Raw genomic sequence first — 21,371 nt, forward strand, 5'->3', positions numbered from 1 at the left:
TCTGGACCTACATCAAATGGAACATAAACCCAGAAAAATTATTTCCAGTCCCGTCATGTCAAAAACCCTCAGTGCAGTCCCTTTAAAGTATATTATAATTTTCTATCAGAACACAATATGGTAAGTTATCTACTGAATATGATGAAATGTTTTGCAAATTTTTAAAAAGTATGAAATGTATACAGATCGGCCTTTAAGTAGTTATAAACATATCAAAATTGCAAAGGAAGCTTTTAAATTATTTGAATTACTCTCTATTCCGAATCCTAGAACAGACCAGTAATCAGGTGTCATAAAAAGAAACATGATTGTGAACCATGTAGAATAATAAATAAATCAAATTTGACAAAATCTGATGGTATTTGAATGATAATGACAATATTAATGAATCAAGTTTTACAACCTTTGATGGTATTTCAATGAATACTTCATTACACAAAATTTTTAATAGCAGACTTAAATTACTCCTAAAAAGAACAAGTGTTTGACAATATGGTCATCTTATACATAAATAGACTTATACTCATTTGTACCTACAATTTAACAAAGACTTTTGCTAGCAAAAAAAAGCTGAAAGAACAACATTTAAATTTCACAAGGCCAACTCTAAGAACAAAAAATATCTGTCAAAATACGAAATCCATTATCAAATAATAGTTAACGTAATTAAATATCACCACACATTATAATTTCATTGCACACACTTTAATTAACTGTTATATGGTATTTGATGTGTTTAAAACATTGTGTTCCCCTTTTTTCTTTAATGCTTTTGTAAATAACGTTGAATCTGTAGCTGCTTTTTTTCATTCCAAATGAGTCATAATAAACATTTTTATCACATGAGATTCCTGACATCATTTTCATCATCTGTTATTGTGTCCTCATCCTCCAATTCATCTTTCCTGTAATACATATAAAATATCTGTAATTAAAGCAGCATTCTCAAAAATTAATAATTTTTCCAAGGTATCAAATTAAGAAGAAACTTTAAAGGAGGTCCACTGAGATCCAAAAGCCTAAAAACATAAAACCAAGGATGCCAACAGGTAATTTGAAAAAAAGAGCAAAATGAACGCAAGGGGTCATGGCGGCCTTGAAGGGTTATGGTGGGGGACTAGGGGAAGCTCCTGGTTTTCCATCCTTTCAGATGGTCTAGAATTCATTACTGTGTAGTGCTTTATCAAACATTCTCATTATCTAATATGACCTTTGCTAATCGGCCAACATTTTGTTTTTCTTCCTTCAACTACAGAAAGACGCTACATTACTATTGGTTGGTATATGTAACACTAGCGTTCATTTGCTTAATGTAATAGCGACAATAACTGAACATATCCGAACATGGTACTGTCCAAAATATTTACAATGGGACAATACACGGTAGCAAACTCGGAGATAGAGATTTACGTCGTTTACAAAAGTGGTCCTGATGACCTTGAAATCTGCAGAAAACTGATATCCCTGCATAAAACTAACAAAGATCATCTGGGGCACATAAAACAAAATGACAAATAAATGTACTACTGATTAAACTGCGTTTATTCATTTTTTTGTGACATTCTTAAAACGACTAGATTTACTTAAAAGCATTTAAACACATGAATCTTATTACACAATCCAACCCTAGGTTCTAATTCAACAACCAGTGATTTTCCTACTTATATAAAAGACTCCGAAAAAGGGCCTCTTCCCAATTGAAATTTTCTTTAAAATCATGCAGTTTTCCCAAAAATCTGAACTGAAACATGCTTTTTTCTTCTCAAATTAGCAATTTTAGCGATAATTTTTCCATAATCAAGAGGCTAAGGCTTCACCCAATTAAGCGAGAAAAATCACTGACAACATACCTTAGTCTACTGTTAATATCATATCCCTGGTCTTGTCCGAGCCTGCTCATTGATCGGAAACTTTCCAGACTGCTATTTATAGAATCATCTGACATGTCCTCTGGCATTTCCATCCGGGATATCTTGCCTTCCGCTGTAACAAACGTTATCTCAATTTTTACTTTTATAATGTGACACAATTACAATATATGTAATAGTTTAAGTAAACATTACCACAAAATATCTTAAATGCACTTGTCCATCATTCAAGCTGGACAAAACCATTTTTAGGGAAAATTGAATAGGATGTACTGACTGAATAGCAAACAGTGCAGACCATGATCAGGCCTGAAATGGTTGCATAGGTAGAATCAATCGACAGGATGAAGTTTAAAAGTAATTTTGTTTGTTTGTTTGGGTTTTACGTCACACTGACATAGTATAGGTCATATGGCAACATTCCAGTTTTACTGGTTGAGGAAGTCCTCAGGTGCCCTTCCGTGCAATATTTCATGTGCAGGATTGGAACCGACACAGTAATGACAGCCAAGTGGTTTGAAGTCAACGACCGTAACCACCTGGCCACAGACGCCCCAAGTAATTTTGTAATAAAATTATTAATCTCTAGTACTTTTTTCTATTGTAACTGTAATTTTATGAAAATAAGTTGTATGACTTCAATTTATTTATTTTTTATTAAAGTATGCGTAAAATTTGAGTTTATGACAATTATCATTTTTGTGAAAGTTTGAATGAACTCGCCTCAGAAACAAAAGGTAGAGGAGATACTGCACATGTAAGAAATTTATGCCCAGTTTCCCACTGATATATATCAAACTAATAACCAATGAAAAACCCAGAATATTAACAAATATAGCTGTTGGTAGAAAATGTTAAATTTGGTCTCATACCAGTGACCCTGCCGGATTGTGAGGCCAGTTCCCACTCCAGCTGACCTAGGGCATCTTCATCTTCCTGGTCCCTGTTGTCTTTCTCGCCAACATGATCAAATATACTCAGATCTGTACCTTCCATAACTGAAATATCAAATAGTGGAGATTGAATGAATGTAGATTTAATACTAAATTTATTGAACAAGTAGAATAAAATCATATTATGCAAGCCTCTACACGAACATAATATTCAATTTATCACATTTATCTAAAAATAAAAGGTTTAAAGTTAAAATGAGTTATTTTTGGTTGACACACCTATAGTGTAAGGCTTAGTTTAGCACTAAGCTTTAACAATATGTTTGTATGTAAGGCAAATGATGTCATGTCAAAGTGTTATAACACTAGTGTAAGATAAATAATAAAATACTACTTTGCTTACATTTTGCTACTTTTATGAACAATTAATGTTACATTAAGCGCTCTTATCTTCGTGCATAAAACATCTAACATGTTCGAAAAACATTACTTAAACATTATTATACTGATGTTGCCTTGTCTTATTGTGAAAAATTGTTATGCCTTTCAGTTAATCTTAAAAGCTTTCCTGTTCATTTGCAAAATTCTTTTATACCTATTGCTCTAGACTCTGGTCTTTCTATTTCTCCATGGAATGTTTTAGATCTTCTGGGTGTTTTAACTTCTGCTCTTGATTTTGTCAGTCTTGGCGTTTGTGCTCTGGACCTGGCAGACTGTCTAGGTGTCTGGGATGGTGGCTGTACCGGAGGTTTTCTGGGCGTCTGGGAACTGTCTCGGATTTGTGACCGTGTTGACTGGATAGGTGTAGCACGTCCAGACATGCTAGGTGAATTCTGAACACTTGATCCATGGCTGAAGATAAGATAGATGATGCAATTTTAAAAATTGTGATATAATGATAAGTAAATACATGTTGCAAAAACATACACACAAACAAAATCTACTGTATTATTTAACAATATTTCCCCATAAATTAAAACATTCTATTGGACAATATTTTTATTCTTGTGTAATTAACTATCAAAATCACAAACATAAAATCTAAATTTTAACTAAATGCTTCTATCCTAATCACAAAATAATCTAATAAAAATATAAATATAATACAGACAGTGCATTTTTTTATAATATGCCGCTCTATAGGGGCAGAAAAAGTATCTATTTCATTAACAAATACATTACCTTCTAGGTGTAAATGTTTTATATTCCTCGCCAAGACTCCTGTAAGCTCCCCCGCTACTCTGATCAGAAAGAGAATCATCATCAAGAGGGAGCTCTCCAAATCTACTGATCATTCTTTCTGTTATATCAGATACCAATTGCTCACTGTAAAATATGAGACAAATATAATATAAAGATGTCCTTCTAACATGTTTTACTGATTAAATCCAAAATTGGTTTCATTCATGCCACATAGTAGGGAAAATACTTGTAAATGATGATAAAATAAACATGACAGTATTTGAGTTCATATTGAATTAACTAGAAATTTCAGTTAGATTGTAACCCACGTATTGATGATTTTGTTGATTTGTACCATTATTTTGTTTTATAATATTATGTAATTAAATGAATACAAAAGAGCCTACTTTGTTAGCCTACTTTGTTGGGTTTCACATCGCATCAACACAGTATAGGTCATATGGTGACCTTCCAGCTTAACTGGTGGAGGAAGAACCTCAGGTGCCCCTTCTGTGCATTATTCCAGGCACAAATGGAAACCGGAGTAGAACCAGCGACATTTCGTAAGCTTGCTTGATAGTTTTCCCAGAGAAATTAATATCGCCACAGTTGCTCACATTTTATAACATTACTTGGACACATTCAATGCTAGTCTTTGTAAAATGATAAATGTAAGATCTCAAATATAGTCTTTAGACAAATTATATCACAAGGTTTGAATTGGTTAATTGGTAAATTGACTATGTTCAATTAATCAGACTTGTAAGAGGCAATGAGATAATTTTGGATAAGCCATGCCAGTTTGACAGTCGGAAAAAGTCTATTGTAAAATATTGTAAAATAGGTAAAACCATTCTCGCAAAATTAATTAAAATATCCTGTTAGACATTTTTATGAATTTATCATATCAGTGGGTGTGTATAAAGTCTCAAACAATAGGTGTAATGGTTGTGGGTTGCTTTCACAAGGCCTATGTGTATATTGCTTTGACAAGGTCTGAGTGTATACTGACCTGTATGCATGATAAGCCATCACAGAATGAGCCCTGTCATCTTCAGCCTCATCTTTAGCAACATCATCTACATCAACTGTATCCGTCAAACTAAAATCTGGTTTCCATGATCGCGGTGCCATGTTGTACACTGAAAGAAATATTTTCCACTATTTATCAGTCTATCACAACCTGCATTTTTCCCTATTGAACATGGAAGGACTGTTGGTGTGTGTTATTATGCAATAAAATCACTGTTGACATTTTATATTTTAGACATGTGACATAACCATTTTATGATTAGACATGTGACATAACCACTAAAAATGTGACGCACTGAAAATAAGTATGTAAACAATCAGACACAGTTTAGCTTAATATCTGGTACAGCAGCATTTAATTGTTGATCTAAAGTAAGAATCAAAATAATATATCCAAATTGGTGATTTTATCGCTTGATAAAATCATTGTTTGTCGTTCACATGCGCCTTCATGATGTAATTCCTTGCATCCAAACTCCAAACAGTGACTTTATCTAGTGATAATTCAAATCATTGTTTATGATTTATTATTTCTTAAATAAAATATACAAAAAATCTCTTAATAGCTGCACGAAAAACCAATATTCAACTTTATTTTTCTATCAAAGCATTATCAGTTTCTTATATAATAAACTTAAACTAAAATGACTTTTTTTCATACAATTACCAATTGCAATCTATGCAAGGACTAACTCATTTGATAGTAAAAATTGTTAAGCATCTGAATAAGTTTTTCATACTTTACATGCATTGAATTGGCAGATAAATCACTCAACATCTCTAAGGATACATGAAAGAACTCCAAGTCCCTAGCAAGGTTTGAAACCTAAATGGTGAGAGATAAGCGACTTAACCTATTGAGCCACAGAGACCAAGAATTACCTTAAGAGTAGCAAAGATGAAATAAATAAAGAAAACAACTTACATTGATAACTGACTTTGATTTTTTCTTCCTTATTTTTATGTTTTGTAGGTGTAAGGGTTCTCTCCTCTTGTTGTGAGGGTTGTACGCCAACCATGAAGAAGCTGTCTATACCCTTGTATGTATCCTGACTAGGGGTCATTCTAGCTATCTCTTTGAGAGCATCACTTGGTGATTTAGTTAGTAAACCTGGACTGAAAGTGCAACAAAAAAAATTATTTTCAAATCAAGTTCATCACATGCAAAAATCAGATTTCAGAAGTTTTATATCAGAAGTGTTATATTCTAAGACTATATAAATTTTTGTGGTTTCAATTCAAATTTTAATGAAATTTACTGAAATAATTAACTTTTCAGCTTCTTATATATTATTTGGTAAAAAAAAACAACTTTACTTTTATCAAAGTGGCATGATGCTCATTCAAAGGAACTATAGTGAATGCAGAGTTGAAAGTCAAAGTAAGTTTACATTGTGGTATAATCCCTTTCTATTCTATTATTTGAGCCGCGTCACGACAAAACCAACATAAAGCGTTTGCGAACAGCACGGATCCAGACCAGCCTGCACGTCCGTGCAGTCTGATCAGGATCCTTGCTGTTCGCTATCAGTATTTCTACTTGTTATAGAGTTTGTAAGCGAACAGCATGGATCCTGATCAGACTGCGAGGATGCGCAGGCTGGTCTATATCCATGCTGGTCGCAAACCCATTATGTTGGTTTTGTCATGGCGCGGCTCATTTATTTCACATGAATGATAAATAGCTCATATGGCAAAAAGAAATTGATGTAAATATCCATCAAAAGTTACCTGTAATGTCCAATTTATAGAAAGAGTGGGCCTATAGATTTATATTTTATCTTCATCATTTTTCAATATCAACTGTTGGTAACAGTCAATCTTGTGAAAATATAGTCAGTTCAGCTCAACTTGACAATGAAAAAATTAGCATAACCACACTTAAAGTAACAAAGTCACTAAAATTCAATCATAATTCTTGTAAAAAGCAAACTTTTTCTACTAAAATCTGTTCAACAAGTTGAATGTTACTTTTTGCTGTTGGCGTGATTAGCTGTAAATATTTCAACGTTTTATATTGTTTTGGTATTTACATATTATCTTCATTTTGTATCCAGTTTGGTCAATAAGAAATAATTTTAAGCGCAGGGAAGTGTAAAAATACTGACCCAAATCATTTTTAAATCTTACTTTTCTTTTCTAGATGCAGCCCGGCTGGAACCTATTCTACTAGTAGTCCTTGAACCTGGTCTTGACCCTTGTCTACTGGTTGTTCTAGACTGTGTCCCTTGTCTATTTTTAGCTTTATTACCAGTCTGTGGGCGGGGCTTCGTATTTGATGACCGTGACTGACCTGAATCTGGGCGGTCCTTAAATACTATAGTCTCCTCCCTCGCTAACTCAGAATTTTCTCTATAAATACTTTTCTCTTTTTGAGACAGGCTTGACTTTTCTTTTAATAATCTGGATTTCTCCTTCCGTCCTGAAGATGCGTAGAAGTCTTCTTTTTTCACCTCGTTCTCAATGTCTTTTAATCTAGAACCTAGAATATGAGAATCTTTACTTGACACAGTGTCACTATCATTTCTATCAGTCCGCGAAGATTTTAATCTTGCCTCATTATCATTTCTTTCCGTCCTAGAAGATTTTAATCTTGATTCAGTATCATTTCTGTCTGTCCTAGAAGATTTTAATCTTGATTCAGCATCATTTCTATCCGTCCTAGAAGATTTTAATCTTGATTCAGCATCATTTCTATCCGTCCTAGAAGATTTTAATCTTGATTCAGCATCATTTCTATCCGTCCTAGAAGATTTTAATCTTGCTGACTCTACAGATTGTGTTTCTTTGGTTGTTGCATCAATACTAGATCTTGCACTCTTTCTACCTGATTTTCTTCTCGAGGCTTTTCCAGAACTAGGTGGCTTCACTTCAAAATTTAACTTTCCCGATTCCTGACCCCTACAAGATAATAATTCAAAAGATTAACCCATTCAATGCTAAATATCTGAAATGGATTTGTCCATCTTTCAATCTTGACAAAACCATTCATCATTTTAGGTAAAAAATTTCAAAATAGGTACTGACTGTATAGTAAAACATTGCATACCATGATCACATGGCCCTCTGACTCTGATACTGGTTAGAACTGGTTTGAACTTGTCCCACTGGTAAAATCAGTTCCCACCAGGAGTCAGAGAGTAAATATATATAATTTTTTTTACCAAACATACTGATAATCCGAAAATATTAGACGCAGTTTCTTCAAAATCATCAATGGCAATAATACATGTATACAGTAACAACAGAAGAGTTACCTAATACCTGTGTATTGAAATAAAGTAGACAGTGTTTGCAACTGACAAGATTATAACACAGTTCTAAGTTTTCTTTCACAAGCTTGATGACAGAGAAGTTGAATACTGTCGTAAGACTTTTCATAAGGTATTTATCAGAGGGAAAACCTAGATGCTAGCAGGTAGTATAAAGTACACATACCGAGCCTCGGAAGACCAAGCCTCCTCCTCACCATCTTCCTGAACCTTATAAGCCACAGCCTGCTCTATACTCTTATCAACCTGTAAAACAATTGGGAGTTTATATTATGATTGAATACAAATGTTGTAATGCATGTCAGTTCTTTGTTGCTTCTCATAGTACAGTTGAGAATTATTGCTAAATTGTCTATTTTGACAGTCTTTGAGAAATTGACCTTAGTTAAAACAAATTATGTAAAAAAAAAAGGGGCAAAACTTTGAAAAAAACTTTTTTTTAGGATTATCTGTTCTTGTGAAGAAGTGTCATATTTTGAAAGTAAGCATGTATACCAAGTTTGAACAAATCAATTAGAATGGAACTTAAAAGTAGATATGTTGAAAGCAACAAAAAGGTTAAAACGGGCAAAAAATCTAAGCTGTAAAGGGGCACAACCTGCAAAAAATTATTTGAGGAATTATTTGCTCTTTTAAAATGGCATCCTTATATAATATAATGTATACCAATTTTTGGTTATCTTTCTGTTTATTCAGAATAATTTTTCAAATTGTGAAAAATGACCAAAAACTGAATAGTGTGTGAAACATTTTTCTCTAAATTTGGGTTAAGAATAGCAGAAAATTATGATTTTCAATTTATTTCCGAGTGTTTTTCTTAATTATCTTCTGCATATCTTTCTGTTTTAATGTGCCCCAGCTGATCTACATGTATGTAAGAAATTCAAATATCATGATTTTAGGCTTTTGGATCTCAGTATATTTCCTTTCATAAACTTACTATAGAATCTTGAACTTCCACTATAGATATTGTATCTGGATCCTTGTGATGAACTGGCTCCCCATCTACCATCCTAACAACTTCAAGCAGGGAACCAAAATCTACTCTTTCCTCAGCATCTAGTAAAGTGAGAAAAATAACAAGTAAAATCAATTTATAAAATAACTACATGTCTAATCACAAATTATAGTTTGTGTTGATTCTGATAAAACTTTTGAGAAAAGTCCATTCTAATGGAGTCAAAAAAATATTCCCAATCTTCATTGTGGTGGAAGATTCTGAACTAGTCAAAGAAATCAGTGAAGTAATTGTGCACCTTCTGTGAAAAGCTTGGGGCAGCACGCCAGATTGATGTTTATTTTCATGAACATTTTGGTAATGTAATTTAAAGTAAAATATTGTACAATTGAACAAATTAAGTAATTTACGCATTGCAATCGGCACTTACAGTCCAAGAAAATTACCAAAAGGTTGTCTACATATGCAAAAATAGCCATTACTGCTTTGGTAACGCAGTAGAAATATGGTAAAAAAATCAGTTTTAAACGGCACATTACATGGAAAATATAACTTGGATCTTGAATGCTTTTACCTTCTTTAAATTTTAGTACATTTTTCTCAATATTGATTTTCTTGAATTTTTTTGGCTCATATGGAGGCATTCCACTTTAATTGGAAATGGGATGATTCATTCTGATCTCAAATAGATATACATTGTTGATAAAAAAAATTTTTTTACCAAAATCCCCATCACTAAAGTCTACAATTTTCAACGAGATATTGGATAATTCACGTTGAGGTTTGTAAGATGGTGGCCTTTCTCTTGGTGTTCTTCGTGGTGTAGGGCTGGCATTCACATCCCCATTCTCCCTGGGTGTGAAAATTCTGTCAACGTCTGTCCGTCTGTGCTTCTTCAGCATAAGTCTCTCAGCATATGTCATTGAGGCTGTGTTAAATTTAATCTCCACTTCTTGTGAAGAGTCAGCAGTACCGGTGGAGGTGTCTACATTAACAGCTGAAATGAGAAAAACAAAATCACATTTTGTAAATTCATTATAAAATGTACAGTACACCTTTAAATACTACTTCAAAATAGAATTTCAAAATTAAATTGAAATCTTTGATTAAATTATTAAAAGTATATCTACTACACTAGAAAATGAAGTTATTTGCCAGCCATTGAACACATCAGCTTTTATATCGCTTCTGATTAAATTTTATATGTTTATTGCAACAACAAATTCATTTTATACTTGAATTTTTATTAAAAACTGGTCTTTTCAATATATTGGTTCGTTTCATTTCATTTCAATGATGTAACAAACATTTCGTCTTTTTTTTAACACTAATTACTTATCATTATTATTTTTTTTTTATTGGGCCCACTGTCACATATGATACCAGGATTTTCAAGCCTTACTTTGTAAAAGAAGACCTGAAACAGCCTTCATGAACTAATTTTGAAACAAATGACATGCTGTAGGCTAGCTGGATAGCTTCCTCACATGACAGACTTCAAAGTCTTGGGTGGGATTCAAACTAACAGCAGTGAGAGTCAGTGATTTAATTTCAGGAACTTTACCCAATAAGCCATTGAGGTCCTACTAACAAACATCAAGTTTAAAAGGCTATGTTTATTAATGTATAAATAATTTAACAAATCAAACTTACTTGGAGTTTGTACAGGAGAATATGGTACCCCACCACGTTTGCTGGACCTGTCTGTGGATGGTCTACTACCTCCACTGTTTGAGTTATGGTCAGCTGGTTTGCCCCCAGTCCTCCATGCAATGAGAGCATCCTGGAAGGACGCGGCCTGTTCTGCTTCATTGTACGACCCTTGTAACAAACTGTTCTCATAATTACCACTAGCACCCTCAGGACTATTTCTATCCTTCTGTAATGATATAATAAAGATTCACATGTAGTCTTGCCACTGGCATAGCCAAGATCTCTCACATGCAACTTTGTTGGTAGGATTTTAAAAAATAAACATTGTCAAGGGCAGTAACTCAAACATGCAGAAGTAGAAATGATCAAGGACAGTAATCCAAATATTATGCACGATTAAAAATTTCAAGGAGAAGTCACTCAAACATACAGAAAGTAAAATTACCGAGGTAGTTACTCAAGTGTTATGCAGAAGTAAAAATTACCAAGGGCAGTAATTCAGACATGACGCAGAAGAAAAAATAACCAAGGGAAGTCACGCAAAGATGCAGAAGTAAAATTTACAAAGGACAATAACTCAAGCATTGTGCAAAAATAAAATTTACCAAGGGAAGGCACTCAAAGAAGCAGAAGAACACTTTTGCTCTTTGACACTGCACTTTTCTTAAATGAGATCTATCCACATATAAAAGTGCTATGTTAACACCTCCTGCAGTCATCAAGATATGTTCAGAATTTAAATTTTTATTACAATCCCTATGGACATTGTATTCCTGATTATAAATAAATTTAGTATTTCGTGAATCCATATCAACAACAAAATTGAGATTTGTCTTATGCCTTCAAAACTTGTGCAATATAAATTTTCTCTATAAAATCGACCCTACCTTTCTAGCACTTTCTGGTACATATAATTCAGTGGCACCATCCCCGTCTCCATGATCAAAGTCGTAAGAACTGAAATAATAAAAAACAATATCAGACTATATGTAAAAAAGTAGAAAAAAACAATTGGAAACAATTAAATAGTTAAAAAGCTTTGATGTTAAAAGCAAAAGTTGAGCTTACATTTTGATTCCCTACAATTAAAGTAAAGTATTAATTTAACAATAGTAACATTTACTGAGTGAGTATAACTGTGTGAGACTGACTTAAAGATGCAAAATGTTACTGAAATCATGATAACAGAATACAAATTTATGGAAAAAGGCTTGGATAACAAAAACATGAAATCATAACAAAACAAAATACTTACTGGCTATAACTTTGAGAAACTCTAGGAGAGGCAAAGCACTGTCTTGGTGTCGCCTGTAATGTAGAAAAACACTAACATCATTGCTCCACTAACTTGTAAGGGTTTAATTAAAATACCATAAATATAATTTATACAGCATTTTTTACCTCAAAAAAGAGGTTATTATTGAGCACATCTTTTTCACTCAAATTTATTGATTTCTATTAGTTTTTTTTTCTGACCGTAGGATTTTCATTATTGGAAAGATACTTAATATTAATCTTGAATGAACTGATAATTGAAACCACTTTCAATGCTACCAGTAGTTATTATAAACCTATTTCACTTCGCATTTTCTGCAAATATGTTCACTATTGACAAGAATGACTCTATATTGTTAACTGCTCAATTTCAATACTTTGATGTCTGCAATACAGTTGAAATTTCTAAAAATAAACATCAAAGCAGGATCAGTTAATAATACAAGTTCATAAAACATGGGTTAAGATAACATACAGTAAGAGGTACAGATCTATGCTTCTTGAGATTTCCTTTCAGATGGAAGGCAGCAAAACATCCAGCACAATAATCCTCTGAACATTGGACACATGACTGAAATAAGTTACATATATATTGTAAGTAAAAGTAGTCTCCCTTCTGTAAAAATCTTGTAAAATTGGGTAAAAGTTATCCCCCTTAACTTAATCAACTCCATTTGTACCTGCCCAGTGCAATAAAAACATAAAACATTTATTCCTTTATTGTTTCTTATTGTAAATCATATATCAATCATGACAACAAAACTGATATATAATTATGTTGGATTATTGACTTGATAACCCAACCACCAAAAGTCCTGACTACAATTCAGAAGATTCTCCACATGTATTTCCAGTATATTTCCGGTATTTTCAACGCAACCAGATTCAGTTAAACGACAGCAATTCTGTCCTAGTGCTGACATACACATAACTTTGTCGTCTCCTCATCTCATTGACTTATATATGTGAAGCACACTGTTAATGACTTCACAAGCAAATTATTCTGTTTCCACATGAAAACCTTTCATTCAAACAGACAATCACATTTAAAATATTATCAGTGCCCTTAATACAAAATTAATTTAAAAGCATGACCAGTGTATTTACTTGCCGTTTTTGGGCAACAACAAATGTACATGTACTGACAACAAATTTTGAATACTAACCACGGCTGCAGTTCTTTCCTCACATTGGCCACATTTAGGACCTTTAGGTTTATCTCTAGGTGTATGTGCCCCTTTCTGGGCAATGTAAGCCATTGTACCGGGCTGGTTACTTCTCTCTGGTAATTCTGAAATATATAAACATTATTTGTTTAGGTTTATAAATACACCAACAATTGTCAGAAAATAAGACAACTTTCCAGCTTTACTAGTACAGGAAGACATCATGTGTTATACTGGACATTATTTCAGGCACATGTGGTCACTTGAGTAGAACCACCTACCTTCCATAGGTTAGCCAAATAGCTTCATAACATGGAGGAATATACCATATCTCTGGCACAGTGGTGGGGGTTAAGTGGTGCAGTCACTGACCATTAACACGTATATATTTACTATATACAGAACTTATTTAAGTTTCATTGTGTAGGAAGTTATGAGGTTATAGTCACACTCTGCAACCTGTTCCTGGAACAAACCAGTTCAAAGCTATGAGTGTAAAGTTTCTTGCTTGTGGAAACAAGTCTGCTTGCCCCTGACTGGGTTTGAACCCATGCAGCCTGCCACCCATAAATAACTAGTCTTTTATGTTAAGAACTGGGCAACATAACCACATTTATTTGTAATACTATGTAACAATTTTTAGATGACGTATTTTCAGCAAAGAAAAATGTTAAAAATATTGAAAATTTATTACTAGATACTTTATTAGGAAATTTTCAACTAACAACAATTTGAAGCACTAAAAATCTTTCAATTATTTATTATTGCTATGTATCCATTGCCTAGATATCATTGGTTTAGCCAGGGTATTTTTATAGCTACATAAGTTATCCTTATAATTCTTATCATAACAAGACTGTGACATACATTTATTATGTTACTAAAATGATAAAATCACGAAAAATATAAAAAAAAACTTAATAAAACAAAATACATATACATAAACATGTACAGTATAATGACATTTATGTTAATATCAATAATGACATCATTAACTCACCTAATGGTTTGTCTCGCAATATTTTCACCTTGCCTTTAGATGAAGCCTGAAAATTAAAATTTTCAACGGTCAATTTTTGGTAAAGCAAATTAACTCTTAAAAAGCTTAAAGAAATATGAACAAGGCAATGCATATCTATGCAATTTAACTAAACACTATAGTGTTATAAGCATTCTAATAATTACAATGGAAAATAAAATTCAATAATGAGAATGGAAAATAAAATCCAATAATAACAATGAATGGAAAATAAAATCCAATAATAAGAATGGAAAATAAAATCCAATGCTATTAAATTTTTAGGAAAATCAAGTCAACTATTTCAACATTTACTGGGTACAGGGAAATAACTTTTCAATGTTGCCTGGTGCACATTTGGTATCAGACAAGACTCTATGCTGTTTGCTGCCCATTTTAAGTTTTCAGACCTTTTTTAATAATAATATTCTAAACAGTGTAATTCCATCAAAACAAAAAAGAATATTTTTGTCAATTTTAGCCAGTCAGTAAAAATATTTCGTTTTGAAAATATTAAAAATAAATCTGAAAGTGTGCATATTTTCATAATTTAAGCAGAATTTCGCAGAATTTTATTTTGAATTTGTAATATGTGCATCATCAGTACAAAATTATATGCAATATACATGTACATTATTGTCACAAATAGACGAAAAGCTTTTAAAAAAGAGTTTGACACTATATATCAATACTCTTACACTTTTGTTCTTTTTCTTGGACAGCACTTCTTCAGCATAGTTATTAAGTGTACCTGTTTGACCTTTCTTCCAGAAACCGCCGCCTTGTCTTCTGTAACATTAAAACACAAATATAAACAAGACCTATCTGTAGGTAAATGTGCTTGACTATTCCAAGTGCTTGATAGTAAAACAAAAGTCTGTGTAATATAGAATTTTTTAAGTTAAAAAATTGCCATAATTCTACTAAAATCTATGTTAATGGACAATGACCTCCTTTTATGTTTTCAAAAAATGTGTGAATTTTCAACCCATTCTCTATAAAAGTCTTGGAGATACCAACTTGCACACAAAAACATAACAAAGTGTGAGCCTATTCAGACATCCATGCATGGTTAAGTACAATAACACTGGACCCTGTTCTCGGAATAGTCGAGCTAATAAAAATATATGATTAACTACCTGATTTCTTCCATTTCTAGCCTATTCTTGTAATAACCCATCTATAAAACCAGGCAATTCTATGAAATCCTGGGCTTTAAATATTGAAGCTGAGCAGATCCATTTAAGATATTCAGCAGATAGAGGGTTAAAACTTACTCTCTTTCTTCCTTTTCTCTATTCATAGCCATCTTAAGCTCAATAAGTCGCTCTTCCATCTTCCTCCCTTCTTCCTCCAACTTCTTCGTCTCATGTTTCGCTCTTTTTAAATTTCTGTTCAGAAAAAATCCGAAATCATTTAAAAAATGGTGTTGATTAAACAAAATTAGGTACACTGTATCCAATTCTTATAATTACAAAAACTATGCAGCCAAGTTACATAATAATGAATGGGAAATTACTTCAATTTGATTAAGATCATGAAATCTGTTTATTAATAAGCCTCAGTTTTATTCTAGTAAATTTCAATCATGTGCTAACCCGAACTTATTATAATTAAAGTTCTAGCTATCAAAATTTTGAAATATATATAACAGACTTAATTTTACACAAAACTGTGCCAAATCTAGTGGCATTATGACAACAATGGGAAGAACTTTACCTTATTCAATACAATTTCAAAACACGATTTTGACTAACAAATCAAATTTTTATGGCATTGCATTGTTAAATATGATGCAAATTCAATTTCAATAAGAGACATTCACAATAATGTTTATTTGATGAATAATACATCTTAATTAATAATTAAACTGTTTTAATTTTTACAAAACATTTAATGCAAAATATTCAGAGTACTGTTATTGCAAACAAAGTAAAAATGTGGAATACAGTAGTGTATAACAATACTGAATGTCGCAACATAATGAGGCTGCGAGGCTTTGAAATATTTTTTTTTAACGCATGCAAAACTAAAATAAAGGTGAATATTTTACAAATATGTATATTCAAAAAAGTGGATCCAAAATATTGATATACAATTTTTTAAAAATAAGTTTGTAAAAATCATTAAAAGGCAGAAAGTTACATATATGTCATGCTCACTTAACTTACTTTATATGTGTATATCTAGTGTCTAAAGAAAATAGAATTTAGGACTGAAGACTTAACTGTAAATAATATGTTTGCCTTGTAACAATACTTTATGATTATCATTAACTGGTTCAAAAATCACTCTTAGACAAGATGCTTAATATCTTCTTTCTAGGTTATAATTGCTTAAAGGCATGTCATGCCTCAGAAAAATATTTTTTTCCCTTCTTTTATAAATAGCAAACATGAGTTTTATCACTTTTCAATGCTCAGTTTTTGAGCATGTAAGATGCTTATTAACTGAAGAAGCGCCAAATGTGAAATTATATTAGTCATAAAAGTAGCAAAATATAAACAAATTAGTATCAAAATACTTTTTAATATTATGTGTATCATTTTATGAACTCTTGTATTTCAGTAGAATGTACTAGATAAATAGATAATGACATCATTTTACCAAACTCTGTAAAAAGAGTGAAGCTTTATCAAAAGATATGTTACAAGATATTTCAACCATGTGCAAACCCGAACTTATTATGTATACATCAACATGTATATGTGTTTACAAATAAATTGAAATAAATGGAAAATGGCATGCATGGGGCAGTAAAATAGACTGGTGAAATATTGCTATCAACATAGTGTATATTTTTACTTTTATTTTATGATCATAATTATGTGCTTACTCACGCTACAAAATTCCTAAAATCATTTTATACATGTATAATAAAAAGTAAGAAAGGATTATTTTTTTAAAAATAGTGAGTGTTTTTTTAATTCACTAAAATTTCATTTAAAATTGTAACAGCATTTTTATTATGTGAAACAAATACAATTTATCGGGTTTTGCATTTTTTGTGTATCTTTCATGTAAATCTTGAAATTAAAAACTTAATTTTAAGTAGAATGAACAAAATGATATATAATCAAAGTTTGCATTTTTTCATGAATTATTTTTTTTTTAAATAAGTTTTGAAACATGAATCTTTGACCCTTTCAACGGATAGATTTTATGTAAAACTATTCACTTGAAATTACAAATACATGCATAAATTTTAGGAGATGCTTGAAAATTTCAAGTTGAAGTTCAAGGTTGGTAAAGAGAAATTGCTGTATCGTACATACAAATTTAGTTTTAACCATGCCAAAAATTTCATCTAGCATTCCATCATTATTCATCATCATTAACATTCACTTGGTATGACTATAATACATACATGTATATTATAGGATAAGTATAATTATCAAATCAAGCCTAAGGGTATGAAATCAAGAATAAAGGAAGGTCAAGAACTTACTGTGTTTTAAGTCTGGTCGAGACATCTTCTTTCTTCGTTGACAGATTAAATAATGGACCTGTGGATGTGTTCATCCTTGATCTGTAAAATTGTGAAAAATTTAAACATATGAAAAATCTAATTAACAGATTAAATTTGACTTATATTTATTATTATACAAGCATCAAGTTTGTAAGTAATTATGGGAGCCAGGTCATTCAGCTAAATACTTTGTGTTAAGCATAGCCAGTATGCACATGGCAATTCTAATGATGAATGGGTCTACAACAATGTTTTTATCCTGGAATTTTAAGTTTCATCAGGGTGTTCAGTAGTCCTTCATTGAAAGACCTTGCATTTTCTTTTTTTACAGGAAAATGTGAAGTCTTTCCATAACTGGCTAATTTCCCATAGCACAAATCGACACGCTTCACGAGTCGATTTGAATTTACCGGTAAATCACAACTTAAATGCTATTTATCAAAAAAAAGCAATTGATTGCATAAAAGACGGAAGCATATTTTCCAAAAAAAAACTGTAAAAATATGCAAAAATTACTCACGATAAGTAGTTTATTTATCCATATATTTAAGAAGACACATAAAAGACATTTTGTGTTGCCCCCATATTGGAAATTCCCGGTCATGCTGTGACGTCACTCAAAAAACAATAGTAGGAAATTAGTCTGAACAAAAAAAATTTCTGGTGTGATTTAAGACGCTGACAGTGCTCACAGTAAAAATTTTGTCTAAAAAATTTGTTCCAGTAATCACCGCATTGCGTAGTAGACACCAATAATGAATATGGAGGCTGTTTACACGATTTTTACACGGGATTTGTTTAAAATTTGAAAAAGTTGTTTTTCAGAAGGAAAATACACATTTGTGGTAGGATTATGATTATTTGTAACATTTTACATGGGAAGTTTGAATGATTGTGCATGTTTATTGTTTTTCATTTTGCTATGGACTTTTAAATAGATATATTAAGATGTTAAAGCGGATTTGACCCATGTAAAAAGTAGCTTCAAATCTGCGGTTACGTCTAAAAATTTGGACTAGGTGTTCAGCAGCCAGGAAATCCTGAGGGTCATTTTGACTAAGTTTTACCGACTACAAGGCAAAATCCCCATGATTTTAACAAAATTTAACCCTCCAATTGAAACCATGACGGTCAAATCAGGCCTTTTGGAAATTTGAAGGGTCAAAGAGTCATTTCAAGGGTCAAACCCTGTTTATTGAAATAGTATATTTGTGTTCAGTGATTGATTTATTTCAAGATGTAATGATAGCATTTCTGATTTAGATTCAAGGCGTCTTTAGGAACGGTACCATTGTATAACATAGGCACCCTATAACATAATAATAAAGAATGTAAAAAAAATATGGTCAAAACCGTTGTTCATAGGTGGAGTCTACATTCCGATAACAATATTATGACCGATGTGAAATGTCTAGTTCGGCATGTTTTTTGGTAAAATTTTGCTATCTAGTGTTAGAAAATGTTGATAGACTCTCGTTTTATCGTGTACATTACATAGTAAAAAATCTACATGGAGTTTATATAATTGTATAAACATTTCACTCACTCAAGACATCAATTTCAAAAGTTAAAACCGGCAGAAAACAAAATCAGCGTCTTAAGCATCCAAGGTAAACAACTTTGGTAACCTCGTAAGTTAACGAGGATCTCCGAGACGTACCTGTTACTTAATATGCGAAAAATAGTATTAAAACGAAATATTCTTTCTAAACGAAAAGGTTTTATTGATAAATTACACGCGAGGAAATATACGTGTACTTGAAAATGACTTCATGACTTTTTTTAACAATTAAAGGAAATAAAAAAGTTATTTTACACTACATAGACCCAACTACTTCTTCTACTTCTCGTGTTCATCAAAATTATTGTAACGATACTGTACACATTTGGCAAATATAAATTGAATTTCAACAGCCAAAGAAGTGAAACTTTAAATATCTATGAGAAAAATGCATGTACCATTTTATATCATTTTAATTAATTGTTTAATAACCCCACAACCTTTAAGTACAGAAAGCTTTTTTTCAGACATGATCAGCAGAAACGAGAATTTTAAATTGTGTACAGTACGGGAAAATGCATTTAAAATGTACATAGATTTTCTTAAAAGATTAACTAGACTTTAAGGCCCTAAAGCTTGGATGTTCTCATTTTTATGTAAAAATATAGACAATTGCATTTTTAAGTAGATCTATGCACCTTTATAATACACAATAACACCATGCCTTTTGAATATTACATGTATTTAATGGGCAGATTACCGGAAATTATTCATAGTTCAATTTTACGAAATGTATTTTAGTCGCATTCTCAAATTCGTTCCTATTCTGGATTACCTGCCCCTGTTTCTACGTTATTTAACACTCACAGAATAGTAGGTAGGGAACAGACTTCGACGCGTTAACTATTCATTATTCATAATTATTTACAATGTAGTCATTTCCAACGTTCAGCAATATATGTATTACTGTTTGACTATTTTGTGTGTTTATATAATCATTTAAGTTAAATAATGTATATGATAACATTATTTCAAAATTGTCCTATTTCAAACGTCATCTGGTGATAACTATTATTGATATATTTCATGTAAATACAGTTGGTGACAGGTATACACTATAGTGACATCACGGATGTAGATAAATATGATATTACATGTGATACATATATACAGTTCATCCCATGAAGAACGTTCAAAATGTGTTTATCTTAAAGTAGATTGTTATGATTTGTAAAACAGCGTATTTCTTCATTAAAGCACGGGTTTACACCCCACTTTCTAATGTTCAAACGGCATCCACGTCTTGCCATCTGTATATTTGCCCTTTAATGAAATAGTTTGTTTAAGTCATTCTTGTATAGTGTCTTTAAATTACCAAAGTTTGTTAGAATATATATTTTTTGACTATATATATATACACATGTATAATGTAGATTATCTTATTTTTGGTAAAAGATACAGTTTTTCCAAAACGCCTTGCAGCAGTTTTTTCCGTTGATCAGTATAGTTTAAGCAAGGTCTTTCAGATTTGAAAGACCCTTGTTTAACACGTTTAGTATAAATATAAATTTGCAATTGTTATATCACAAATATTGAAATAAATAAGATGATGTCATTTAATGCTATAAACCGAACTTGATATGATTTAAACTTAATGTGCCACTAAGAAATATTCAATTGACACACAACAACGATGTTTACGGAGTTAATAATCTAGCAGGGTAAGTTATATTTTTGTCCTAAAAGTCTTTATAAGCATGACCATTTACATGTATTTTAAGTTTTATTGAATGTGTATTTGTATAAAAGGTACATGTACTGGATGAGAATAAAATATAGTTTCATCATCTGAACAACAAAATATGTCGCTAAGAAACGCCTTTTATTTAAGGAATGTTACTATTTCTATCTTTTATAAAATTTATTTAATGCTGCTTTAAATAAACTATATATATATACTACATTGTTCGTCTTAAGTGGTTGAAATTATATTTTGACTAATAGGACAGTTCCATTTTAAATTCTGTAGGTACGTGTAGTTTTTTTTAAAAATCTGCAACAACTATCACGTTAATATTAATTTC

The 21,371-nt window shown here is 31.6% G+C and overlaps 1 protein-coding gene across 1 annotated transcript; it reads right to left on the reverse strand.

Annotated features, from left to right (window-relative positions):
* Window positions 1-684: 684 nt before the first annotated feature.
* Window positions 685-19,458, reverse strand: LOC132753829 (zinc finger B-box domain-containing protein 1-like). Its single transcript, XM_060744365.1, has 21 exons — window positions 19,333-19,458; window positions 17,766-17,846; window positions 15,595-15,708; window positions 15,016-15,106; window positions 14,300-14,345; window positions 13,300-13,424; window positions 12,609-12,704; window positions 12,114-12,166; window positions 11,746-11,815; window positions 10,859-11,084; window positions 9,927-10,202; window positions 9,188-9,306; window positions 8,414-8,493; window positions 7,106-7,876; window positions 5,901-6,091; window positions 4,956-5,085; window positions 3,944-4,087; window positions 3,357-3,613; window positions 2,741-2,866; window positions 1,851-1,983; window positions 685-905 (listed from the first exon to the last, which is right to left on the reverse strand). The coding sequence occupies exons 2-21, from the start codon at window positions 17,837-17,839 to the stop codon at window positions 839-841; spliced, it is 3,189 nt and encodes a 1,062-aa protein (XP_060600348.1). The 5' UTR covers window positions 17,840-17,846; window positions 19,333-19,458; the 3' UTR covers window positions 685-838.
* Window positions 19,459-21,371: the final 1,913 nt, after the last annotated feature.

Source organism: Ruditapes philippinarum, unplaced genomic scaffold, assembly GCF_026571515.1.
Source record: "Ruditapes philippinarum isolate M1 unplaced genomic scaffold, ASM2657151v2 ctg836_1_1_1_1, whole genome shotgun sequence".
In the NCBI taxonomy this organism is placed as follows: Eukaryota; Metazoa; Mollusca; class Bivalvia; order Venerida; family Veneridae; genus Ruditapes; species Ruditapes philippinarum.